Here is a 12,882-nt window from a genome sequence, read left to right on the forward strand (position 1 = left end):
TGTAAATTATCAATTACCATCACGTGGTTTTGCGACCTTCAATTTACATGGCAACACTAAAGTGGTTGATCAAGTACCGCTTTTTTAGTACTTACCTACTAAATTAATATATTTATTAGATAGTGTAGATGCGGCATTATAAAAATAAAAACTTTGATAGAAGCGGTTTTTGAAGGTTTCGGCAGAATCATTTATTTCTTTAAATTATTTTTTCACCTTGGAAATATTTATTTGTCCAGGATTGCAATACAGTTATTTTATCTTTGAAATGTGCTTTTAAAACATTACCTTGATATTGAAAGAATACTCGAGACTCGCGATAAAAATAAATCTCTAGTGGCCATATTTAGTTATTCTTGGCTACGTATGTAACGATGGCTTAATTTTGGTGTAAATATGCGCGTTTTATGTTTTTCGTCGAGAATCTCGCTTTGTTTTTCTATTTGCTACGTGTGAGTTGATTTATCGTAAAATACGAAATGTCTCGAACTAAATTAGAGGATCTTGTAAATGAGAGAAGGTGAGCATGATTTATTGCAGTACACCAAAATAGGTTATTTGTCAAAATTTCGCCACTATACTTTGAAAAAACTGTTGTCTTTACCTATACCTGTATTTTAACCAACGTGATTTTTATTATTTTTATTCTTTTAGATCTTCTAAGATTGAATGCACCTTATTAATTAGCAGGCTTTGATTTTAAGCATAAGTGTCAGATTTTGGTCGTTTTGGTTATGTATCAGAAAGTACAATTAAATTGTCGTAATTGTTGTTTTATTTGAAAATAGAAGTAGACGAAGACCGGGGCCAACTCTGCATGATCAAGTACTTCAAATACTTGAATGTGGACAGGCCAGAAGCTGGAATAATTTGTGGATGTGTATGAAGAGATGCATGAATTTTAGAAGCGAAGAAGGTTTGCAAATACAGTGTTGTGGCGTTCTAGTATCTCTCCCTATCCCTGCTTAGAAGGGGCATAGTGTTTAGTTAGCGTTTTAAAAAAATATATATAAATATATATATTCTCTACTTGTCCATGATACATCTTGAGGTTTGTCTTTATTTTCCTTGGTGCTGTGACAGTGTAAATAGGACCTTATGGTTCTACCCGTTTTCTTGCTGTTATCACATATCAGACGGGTGTTTTTTACGCCTTCGGACCACTGGCGATGGGATTTTATAACTCTATATATAGTTAAGACCTCAACAAGAGATTGCAGGGGTGTGCATTCCATATAGTAGAAAAGCAGTGCCTATCCTAACTTACCCACGTGACATATAAAAACGCAACTAGTACCTACCCTACCTTACCAAGTAGTACCTAGCTTACCTTACTACCTACCTCTACTGCAGTATTTCTCGAAGTGGGTGTTCTAGAATACTTTTACAGGGCATAAGAAGCCCAAAGAGACAGATAGAATTGCTAAGAAGTAAGATATATATTCTTATTCCTTCCCTCTTTCTATGATGGGACATTCTGGCTAATTTATTTTCCCTTTGGCGAGAAATTTTGATAGGGGGGCGCCAGACTAATAAAATTTGGGTTCCTGTGCTCTAGTAGCTTACCTTACTACTGCCTACCTCTACTGCCAACCCTAATCAATTCTTTGTGCATGCCACTGAAAGATTGGTATATAGTAATCATATAAAAACATTTGATAATTCCTTCTTTTCTGCCTTTGAAATGAAGAAAGCAGGAGGTAAAAATACCTTTCCTTTCCTTAAGCATCAATCGACTGAACGGGTAGAAATACCTTTTCAGCCCCAAGTGTGTTAAGTTGCCGGACTAGTTCCCAAGAACAAATTTCCCTAAGTATTAAAATGAATGGCATTATTCATTAATAAATGGGGGTCGCCGCGCTGCTGGAATGTGAACCGCTAAACTGCACATACTTAACTTAAAACGTTTTTCTGGTTCTCCTTTGTATAACCTTGTGTTAATGAGGCAGTCTCTTGTACCACTCTGGGAGATAAGCTTATGACTCATGACTTGCTGTATTTGTGGATCAGAACAGCACAATAAATTATGTTCTTTTATGATTATGATTATTATTTGTGTTTTAGTTATAATATATGTAATGAACACAAATAATATTAAATGATACAATATTTTAAAATAACGAGTTACCTGTAATAGAGAGTACTGCTCATTTTTATAGGTGTCTTAACACACTAGGACGGGAAAGTTTCGACCGAGTTTCTCCAGGGTATGCTTGGCTACAATAGTTTAGAGACTAGAAGGAATGTGTATTTGATTACGCATTTTTATTAATTGTTGCGCGGTATGATTGATAATCCTGAAATTATCCGGAACATCGGTCTGTGTGTTCCTGATAGTTACCTAAGACAGCATTGGCTTAGATTGTTTCACATTCCTATACACAGGACCAACCTGCCGATGGTTATGCCTGTAGGAAGAGCCACCGCTATGTTGAACAATATCTCATTGGGTATTGATCTGTTCCATGTGTCTGAAGTAGTTTTCTGAAGCGGGATTCTTCTACACCTTTAGCAATAGTTCTTGCATATTTTAGATTTTTGTATGTATTTAATGAATACGCTTTAAATTTTTTAGTTTGTAATGTATATGTTAATTGAAAATAAATTGAATTGAATGTCATTTTTACTCGTTTTAGTCGATTGATGTCAGAAAAGAAGGAATTACATATTTAATGTTTTTATATGAATATTATGTACCAAACTCTATGTAAAGGTCTTAACTATATGTACATAATTATAGAATCCCGTCGCCAGAGGTCCATAGTTAATTTTTTTTATTTGTAAAGTTGAAAATATACTGTTGACTTATGGATAAAAATAAAACAATTAAAAAAACGAATCACAGATTGTTTACAATTCAATAAACTTTAATCAGCTGTAATCAGTTCTGTTCAGCTTTGTATTTAAAAAAAAAAATTATTTGCATCCAAAACATGTATTCTTTTTAAAATTTTAACCTACCAATAGTTATGCAGATTAGGAGGACGTATATTTACTCGATCATATCTCATTGTGTATGTACTTCTTAATCCCGCATTCATCGTCTATTCAAATAGGTCCCTTCAAAAACGATACATAGAAGTTTCACTGTATTTGAAATTCTTCATTTTTATTCAAATAAGCATCTTTTACTATCTGAAAATTGTAATTAAGAAAATCCATTCTTTACATGTGTTATGTGTACTAAATTATGATTCATTTGTTCCAGATTTACCGATGATAATTTGCTGGGTGTAATATTATATTTCCCTATCGGAACGGTACTTGTTATAATTAGGTTAATAATTGGCATTGTTATCTGGCTGACATCAGCGATCCTGCCAGAAATATCAGCTATTAGAATATTCATTACCAATTTCACATGTTTCACTTTAGGTAAGTCACTATATTTTTAACAATATGAATATTACAGTGGAACCTAACGAGCATAATTCGTTCCAGAATCTTACTTACTAAGCGAAACATCTTTTGTTTTGACTGGCGCGGAAGTCCCGGCTCACAAGTTAATGTTGTGATAAAGGGACTTGCCCTTTCTCTGTAACTAGTTATGTGAAATATCGCTCATTAAGGGAGAATTTTTTTACTATATTTTTTGTTCGTTATGCAAATTACTCGTTGTAAGAGATGCTTTACATCTCACCAATAGATGTCTCTAGTGAAGTTCTAGTGATTCAAGAACAAGGTTTCTAAATTGGTTCATATATATAGAACTTCCAAGAATTTGAGTAGTGTGGTTGTCAATAATGGGTAGAATTGGTGAATGTTACACGTGTGTAAAGTGATCACTTAAACCAGCCTATGACGGTCGTAAGCCCCGTAAATGCCCAGACTTCCATATTCTTCTAAATCTTTGATGAGATGTCAAAAAATAATAAGAGATGCTCGTTATGAGAGGTTCCACTGTATTTATTATCCTCTTCTTGAAATCCTCATCCGCACCTAATGGTGCATAGGGCACTGCATTATATGAACACAGTGTTATCTTGATCATAAACACGCGGAGAAAAGGTGATCAGCCCTCCGCCTCAGATACCAATAGTCCAGGGTGATATTAAATAAATATTAGAGTGAAAAAATCACTTATATTTATTTTACTCCCCCTGGGAATCGAATCCGGGACCTCCAGTACGGTTGTCTAGCGTGCTGACCATTACACTAAGGAGGCGGATAAATAGTACTAATATGAATTTATTTAAAAAAATTCAAACTCTTTTATAAAATACAATATAATGTTTAATTTGTTTTGTAAAATGTCCAATTGGTTTTGTTAAATGTTCAATTTGCTTTGTAAGGCGTCAAAATTGGTTCGTAAAATGTCCAATTGACGTAAAAATTGTATCATCCGTAGAGTGATATATAAAACCTGTATCATCCGTACAGTGATATATAAAACCTATATCATCCAGTTGTGTACAAAACGCCTGTATTGTGAGTCATACTGCTTTTGAAATGTAGCGACTGATTTACAAGCAACGATATACATGTATAAATTTGCTGATCTGTTTTTGTTTTGTAGGTATTTGTGTTAGAAATGAAGGAGAACGAGATGACAAAACAAGATTAATGGTTTCCAACTCCGTCTCGATATTCGATCCCGTGGCATTACACCTTTCAACATGTTGTATTACTGTAAGTAACCTTACAATCATGGGATAATTCCGATCATCACCGAGGACCAACATGCACTAGGGTGCATGTTGGTTCTCTGGCGACCAATATTGCATGTGATAAACATTTTGTGTAGTTGTAAGCGTGTGAATAGTGCAGTGCTATGGTAGTATGGTGTAGTATTAAAACACTCTCCTTATCATTCATTGTTCATTTTGTGTAATATCACTTTTATAAAAGTAGTATTACACAAAGTGAACGATGAATGATAAGGAGAGTGTTTTATTACCATACCACAAAGTTATTAAATGCTTTTTATGTACAAAATACGTGTAGTATTGTTTGCATGCTGTTGTAGTGATTGTCCTGATGAAGAGACGGGTACGTCTCGAAACCGGTAGGCATAAAAATCTCGGTGAATGGTTATATACTAATATGGTTATAAACAACGGTACTAATAGTGGTTATATGCACTAACATTTCTGTAAAAAATAAAAGTAAAAAAATAATTAAAATCACTAATCACAAAGTAAATGCCTTAAATATTTATAATATTGAGAATATTGATTTATGGATTTAAAAAAGATGCAATTTCTGTATGTTATGTAATGAGTATGCACTTAAACTACATTCAGAATGTTAATTTGGACTATACATACTACCACTTATTTTTTTATATTTTTTATCCCTTATCTGCACCCCAATGGTGCATGGGCACTGCGTCATATAAACGCAGTGTTATCTTGATAGTTTACACATGAAGGAAAGGTGATCAGCCCTCCGCTTCAAGTACCAGTCCAGGGTAATATTGAATAAATATTACAGTGAAAAAATCACTCATATTTATTCTTACCCCCCCTGGGAATCGAACCCGGGTCCTCCAGAACGGTAGCCGAGCGTGCTGACCATTACACTACGGAGGCGGACAATTCTCACCACTTATTATGTATTATTATCTTTTTACTGACCTGCACAAATAAATTACTAAATATCTACATTATGTATTTCCGATTATGGTATCTCAGCGTAACCTAAGCGATAAAAATTTACCATAATTTTTTTTATGTAAAAAAGTATTTGGGCTAGTAACAGAATACTTGCAGATAATGTTAATGAATTTTTAATTATTATTCAACATGGCGACCATCGATATGAATAAAAATAAATTTGGTTTATATTTTAATTTATGTCGCACAATTTTTGTTAGTAATATTCCTGGTCCTCAACTTAATTGTCTACTATTTTTTCTTCTTCTTCTAACCCATGTCCACATTCAATGGTGCATAGGGCACTGAATCGTATTGACACAGTTTTATCTTGATCATTACTTACATGATGGTAAGGTTAACGGTTATATTGAATAAATATTGTAGTGAAAAATAATTTTTCCAAATTTCCCATTTTTTGAAAATTGGGCAAAGAGATAATCATACTGTATGTTTTTTCTGGCCTCTATCTGCATTGAAGTGGTGCACAGGGCATCGCATCAGATCAACGCGGTGTAAGCTCGATCGTATGTAGGCAAGGTGATCAATCCTACACTAAACTATCGATTTTTGATGGAATAGGATGGGGGAAGGAATGGTAGAAAGGAAAAGTTGTTGGGTAATATACCCAAAATTAAATACGGTCAATGGATTGAATTCTACTTTGTTTACATATATGATATGTGACACGTTTCGTCTTATTAGGACATTATCAATGTCCTAATAAGACGAAACGCGTCACATATCATGTATGTAAACAAAGTAGAATTAAATCCATTAACCGCTTTTAATTTTGGATTTATTACCCAACAATTCAATATGGAACTACCAACTGTCTGCAGTTACAATAAATAAGAAAGGAAGAGGTTTGCGGGAAACGCTTAAAAGCGTCTTTTACACACTGTTACATAATATGAATATTCTGTAATGGGCAGAATAGTGAATGTTACACGATTGTATAAAGTGATCGCTTAAGCCATCCAACTGCCAAGTCGTAAGCCCTGTAATACTCAGAATTACATCATATTTTTTTACGCATTTTTTTCGATTGTTGCGCGGTATGATCGATAATCCTGAAATTATCCGGGGCATTGATCTGTATGTTCCCGATAGTTACCTAAGACAGCGTTGGCATAGATTGTTTCACATTCCTATACACAGGACCAACCCGCCGATGGTTATGCCTGTAGGAAGAGCTACCGCTATGTTGAACAATATCACATTGGATATTGATCTGTTCCATGTGTCCGAAGGAGTTTTCCGAAGCGGGATTCTTCTACACATTTAACAAGAGTCTTCTTGCTTACTTTTTAATTTGTTTTTTTAATGTATACGCCTTAAATGTTAGTTTGTAATGTATATATTAATTATTGAATAAATTGAATTGTCTTTCAAAAACACCGATAGATGTTTCATATCAAGCTTAGACATTGTAATATTGACATATCTGTAGGGTCAATAATCCAGTGTCTGCTGTAATAAGTAATATCTACTCATTGTTTGTGGGAAACGCTTAAAAGCATCTTTTACTGTTGGTAGAGAGCGGGAGCGCTTATAAGCATTTTATTTGCTTACTTTTGGTAGACTGTGAGAGATGCCAAAAAACATTGTACAGATCGTATACTGAGGGTCGGACGGTAGGCTTTGAGTATAATTTGAGCCGGGGTTAATGAAAAAAACGCCCGACAATGAGGTGTTGATATCCGTATCTGTACTCTTTCAAGCTTGTGAAAGCTACCATAAAGGTATAAGAGTTCCCTGGGGAGAATAACCACAGTAAATTTTTATGTCCGCCTCCGAAGTGTAATGGTCAGCACGCTCAGCTACCGTTCTGGAGGTCCCAGGGAGGGGTCAAATAATTATATGTGATTTTTTCACTGTAATATTTATTCAATATAACCCTGGTCTGGTACCATAAGCGGAGGGCTGATCACCTTTCCTTCATGTGTAAACGATCAAGATAACACTGCGTTTATATGACACAGTGCCCCATGCACCATTGGGGTGCGGATAAGGTTTTTAATTAAAAAAAATATTAATATTTTTATCATATTTATATTTTTATGGTTGGTGTATAACATAACAATTAAAAATATAGGCTATTTCATAGGGTTCAATATACAAAAGTAAATAATTTTTTTTTTCAGCCTACAAAGTGGGATCTGCCAACTCCATTGGCTTGGGCCTTAGGAATGCGGCACATGGGATCTCCGTCATCAAATGAGCAGTTTCGCGAGGCTGTCAAGTAAGTAACGTTCATTCATTTACTAACAACAAGCTTAGCACATGTTTGTCGGGCGGTTTTTTCATCAACCCCGACCCTAATCAGTATACTAATTAGGGCCGTATACTAATCACAAGTAACCGCTAACCTAATTTCGATCTGTACAATGTTTTTTTGTCGTCTCGCACTCTACCAAAAGTAAGCGAATAGAACGCTCATAAGCGTCTCCCGTTCTCTACCAACTGTATGTAAAAGATGCTTTTTAGCCTTTCCCGCAAACAATGTGTTAACAGTTGAAAACCGCTTGAGGCAGATTAGTACGCCTCAAAGGTCTCATCCTTTATTTCAGACTGTTCAATTCTTTTTTCCCTGTCTTATTCCTCATTACTGAGGGTTGTGACCCTTGTGGAACCAATGACTCTTCTCCAGTTATCCTTTGACTCCAACCACCGAGGTGCCTGCTGCTGACTTAACTTGATCGGTCCACTCTTCCTTTCCAGGCTACTGATCAAAAGCAGTTGTTCCAGGCTATCTTCATTGCCTCGCGTAATGCGTACAAAGAACTAAAGATCTGTTGTGTACAGATAGAGTCAAGCCATCCAAGTTGTAGTTCCTGGCGAATGGACTCGTTGGTGCATGGACTCTTCATGGAATTCGGAGCATGCGCCTCCAACACCATTTCGAAAGCGTCAATTTTTCTCCTTTCTGCTGATTTTATGGTCCATGTCTCATGTTTTTCAGACTCTTCAATTAATTGATTGAAATTTTGTTGATATTTTTTTTAGAAAAAAGTTTGCGGATATTCCGAATATCCCTATTGCAGCTCAGCCGGAAGGATGCCCGACGAGTGGGAAGGGAGTGCTGAAGTTCAGCGAATGGCCATTCATGCTCTATGACAAAGTACAACCGGTTGCTATAGGTAATTTTTTTTAACTAACTTGGAATCATCCTTTTACATGCATTATGCATGTTGCTTTTCAAATATTGTGTAATATTTTTAACTCTCTTCACTCTTCAAGGTCATAGCTATAGATCGTTAAATAGACCTTCCCACCAAAATCCTTTGCGAAAGGTTAAAAACTCTATTCTGTGATATTTTCTACATAAAACAGTAGAATCGCGATATAACAAAATGCGATATAGCAAAAAATGACGTATATCGAAAAAAAAATCGAAATTTACTCCCTAAAACCAATTTTTCATACAAAATGCATTTATATAACGTGATACTTTCCCTGTAATGGGCGAAACTTTTCACATACTGTATAACATTTTCCTTGTAATGTGTGGTGCTTATCCTGTAATGCGTGTCGATTTCCACTGTAATTTATCTTATTATAAAAATTATACACTTGTATCATACCACTTATTGAGTTCTATTACATTACAAATGACTAGTTTGGAAAACTACAGTTGTTTTCATCGACAGCTGATTACTAAAACTAATTTAAGTTTTAGTAATGAACTGTCTATGAATATCACTAGTTTGCGAAACTAGTCGCGTGTAATGAAATAAAGCTCAAGTGGTTATTATACAAGTGTTTTATTTTTAAAATAAGATAAATTTCTGTGGAAATCGTCACACATTACAGAAAATGTCACACGTTGTAGGATAAGTACCACATATTAACAGGAAAATGTTACACAGTATGTGAAAAGTATGACCCATTACAGGGAAAGTATCACCAATGTGCGGAAAGTATTACGCATTACAGAGAAAGTATTGCACAGTGTTCGGAAAGTATCACTCATTACAAGGAAAGTATCACACAAAATATGAAAAGTATCGGCTATTACAGGAAAAATAACACCAGTTTGTGGAAAGTATCACGCATTACAGGGAAAGTATATCACAGTGTGCGGAAAGTATCACACAGGGTGTGAAAGCGTCAAGTGTGAAATCAACATGTCATTCCACAAATTTAATGCGGAATCAATAAATAATGAAGTTTACCTTGTTCCTCAGAGGTTCGCAGATGGTTTGGCAACGTGACCACGGCCTCCTTGAGCCACTGGTCGAGCGACGGGTTCGCCTGGAGCGACCTGTTCTGGTTCCTGTGGAGCCCCTACACCGTGTACACTATCCAGATGCTGCCGACCGAGGAGAGGGCGAGCAAGGAGACGCCCCAGGAGTTCGCCGACAGGGTGCAGCAGATAATCGCCAAGAATCTGAATGTATGAATTTGTTTACAATATTTTGAGTGTGTCCAAATACTTATTCACAACATCTGGATTATCTCCAATTACAGGAGTTATAACTCATAATAATAATATTATTATTTTTATTTCTTAAATAATATGAAAATAACTCCTGTAATTGGAGATAATCCAGATTTTGTGAACAAGTATTTGGACACACTCAAAATGTGGTAAATAAATTATCTGGTCAAATTATAAGCTTAAATAATAAAAACGAAAATGGTATTTTCTGGCGTTTCTCATGTGTGTGATTATAATCCACGATTCGGACCTCACATACTAATATAAGAGTTTCTGCTCAATAAAAAGCTTCTTTACATCTCACCAATAGATGTCTCTAGTGAAGTTCTAGTGATTCAAGAACAAGTTTTCTAAATTGGTTCATATATGTATAAAGAACTTGAGTAGTGTGGTTGTCAATAATGGGTAGAATTGGTGAATGTAACACATGTGTAAAGTGATCACTTAAACTAGCCTATGACGGTCGTCAGCCCTGTAAATGCCCAGACTTCCATATTGAGATGATTGGGCCTTAAATAAATAAATATAAGAAACAACTCCTACCACTTCTTCAACCTTCAACGTCCCAAGGACCCAACTCTAAAATTTAGAATTAGCTTCACATACGGTGTTTGAAAATAATGCGGAATGCATCGAAACACATCACAATAGATTTTAAGAAATAGTCGTATTTACTGAGTAAAACTTACATTAAAAATGGATAGATTTGATCACAAAGTGACTGCCGAAAAAATTAATGAAAATAAAAGTAATTTCATTAATTGATTCGGCAGTCACTTTGTGGTAAAATCTATCCATTTTTAATTAATGTTTTACTAAGTAAATACCACTATTTCTTCAAATCTACTGTGACACGTGTTACGATGCATTCCACATCATTTCGTTTCAAACACGGTGTTTGAAAATGATGCGGAATGCATCGAAACACTTGTCACAGTAGATTTTAAGAAATAGTGGCATTTACTAAGTAAAACATTAATTAAAAAAAATAAAAGTACTTAACAACAAAATGAATCAATATCTTACATCCTTTGAAAACCCAGATACTCCCGAGGTCTAGCAACAAACACCAGATGATATTGTCCCAGTTGAAGCGTAACAATGTCATTCCTGAAATTACATATTCTCTGCTTGTGCCTAGGTGGAGGCGACTTCGTTCACGTGCAGTGCCGTCAGATCTCTGGTGGCGTCGTGGGAGGCGGGCCCCCTGCCGGGCGCGGGGGCGGTGCCCACCCAGCTGCGCCCCGACGTGCACAGGATGGCCGCGCAGGTCAAGGAGGTCCTGCCCACCGTCCCTCTCACTGTCATCATCAAGGATCTCGGTGAGTCCACAATCCAGTGTCTGATATCATAAATTATACTAACACATTGTTTTCGGGAGACGCTTAGCCCTTTCAATGCCGGAAGGTATTAATATGGTCGCAACCAGCAGGCTGTGATTTTTTTCAACAAAATATATGGTATCTTTTAGAAAGATGACTGTAACCTTAATAATATTGGTAAATTGTAATATTTTAGTAGTAACTGGTCCCTGAAGTGCAGGAGTGATCACCTTGCCTTCATGTAAGTAACGATCAAGATAACGCTGTGTCAATATGATGCAGTACCCTATGCACCATTGGTGCGGATAAGGGTTAGAAGAAGAAGTATTATTACACTAATTAGCGTCATTTATCAATCACAAATAACAACAAACCTAATTCTGATCTGTGCAATGTTTTTTGGCGTCTTGTGTAAAAAGTAAGCAAATAGAACGCTTACATCTCATCAACCCTTAGGGACAGAAAAATTAATGTTTGGACAAGGGAAAATAATACCATTATTAATTTAATTTGTAGCTATCAGCTGACACTCCTCCACTATACTATTCTGTTCCGTGGCTTTGATTGCTTTTTTTCTTTCTTTAATTCCCAGTTAGGACTCGCAGCGTGGACATAACCCTGTCTAACATCCTGGAGGGCATCATCCCCTACACTCCCGAGGAGGCGAGCCCCTCGGCCAGCCCATCCACGAGCGGCGCACGCCCTGCGCCCGGCGCGCAGCCCGCGCCCAGCCCGCAGCCTGCGCCCGGCCCGCACCCCGTGTCCACGGCCGCCGCCTCCTTCCCGCGCACGGCGCAGGACCGCCAGCTCAGCTTCCAGGAGCGCAAGGCGCAGCTCATTCAGGAGTCCCGCCGCCGCTATTGCGAGAAGCGCGGCCTGATGCACCTGCTGTAACGCCCCCGGGGCCAGTCGCTTGTCACGTGCGCGAGGGATGGATATCAAATAAAATATACAGTGAAACCTCTATCTATCGTTTTTCAAGGGACCTATCGAAATAAACTATGAATGCGGGAAAACAATAAATGCGGGAAAACAATTTGTATGACATACCATTAACTCGAGTGTACTTTTTTGCAAATTTGCACAAAAATAGTTGATTTTAGAAAAAAAAAAAAAACGGAAATGGGTATCATGCAAATTGACAATAGAACCAATTGATAAGTATTCAAAATGGTTTATTTATTAATTGATTACTTTTTTAAATTTTTACAGTCAAAAATATCAAGTTTGGAGCGTAATTCAAACGATGAATGCGATAAAATGATGATAGAGAAATGATCAATGTGATCTATTTTTGTATGAAATGAATCCGGGGAAGAAGAAATAAACGACACATCCAGGAAAATGATTATTTGAGGAACGATAGATAGAGGTTTCACTTTATATATATATTTTTTAATTTCATTAATTGATTTGGCAGTCACTTTGTGGTAAAATCTATCCGTTAAGTTTTATTTAATAAATACCACTATTTCTTTAAATTTATTTAATCTTATGTCGGGTTTTGGTCCCGTGGTTAGTG

At 36.3% G+C, this 12,882-nt stretch overlaps 1 protein-coding gene across 1 annotated transcript; it reads left to right on the forward strand.

Annotated features, from left to right (window-relative positions):
- Nucleotides 1-135: 135 nt before the first annotated feature.
- Nucleotides 136-12,841, forward strand: LOC148309581 (lipid droplet-regulating VLDL assembly factor AUP1-like). Its single transcript, XM_088259886.1, has 8 exons — nt 136-520; nt 3,209-3,375; nt 4,517-4,629; nt 7,742-7,839; nt 8,604-8,737; nt 9,785-9,993; nt 11,180-11,360; nt 11,953-12,841. The coding sequence occupies exons 1-8, from the start codon at nt 480-482 to the stop codon at nt 12,252-12,254; spliced, it is 1,245 nt and encodes a 414-aa protein (XP_088116012.1). The 5' UTR covers nt 136-479; the 3' UTR covers nt 12,255-12,841.
- Nucleotides 12,842-12,882: the final 41 nt, after the last annotated feature.

This window comes from Brachycentrus maculatus, unplaced genomic scaffold (genome assembly GCF_059751285.1).
Source record: "Brachycentrus maculatus isolate JH-2025_06_01 unplaced genomic scaffold, ASM5975128v1 h1tg000121l, whole genome shotgun sequence".
Classification (NCBI taxonomy): Eukaryota; Metazoa; Arthropoda; class Insecta; order Trichoptera; family Brachycentridae; genus Brachycentrus; species Brachycentrus maculatus.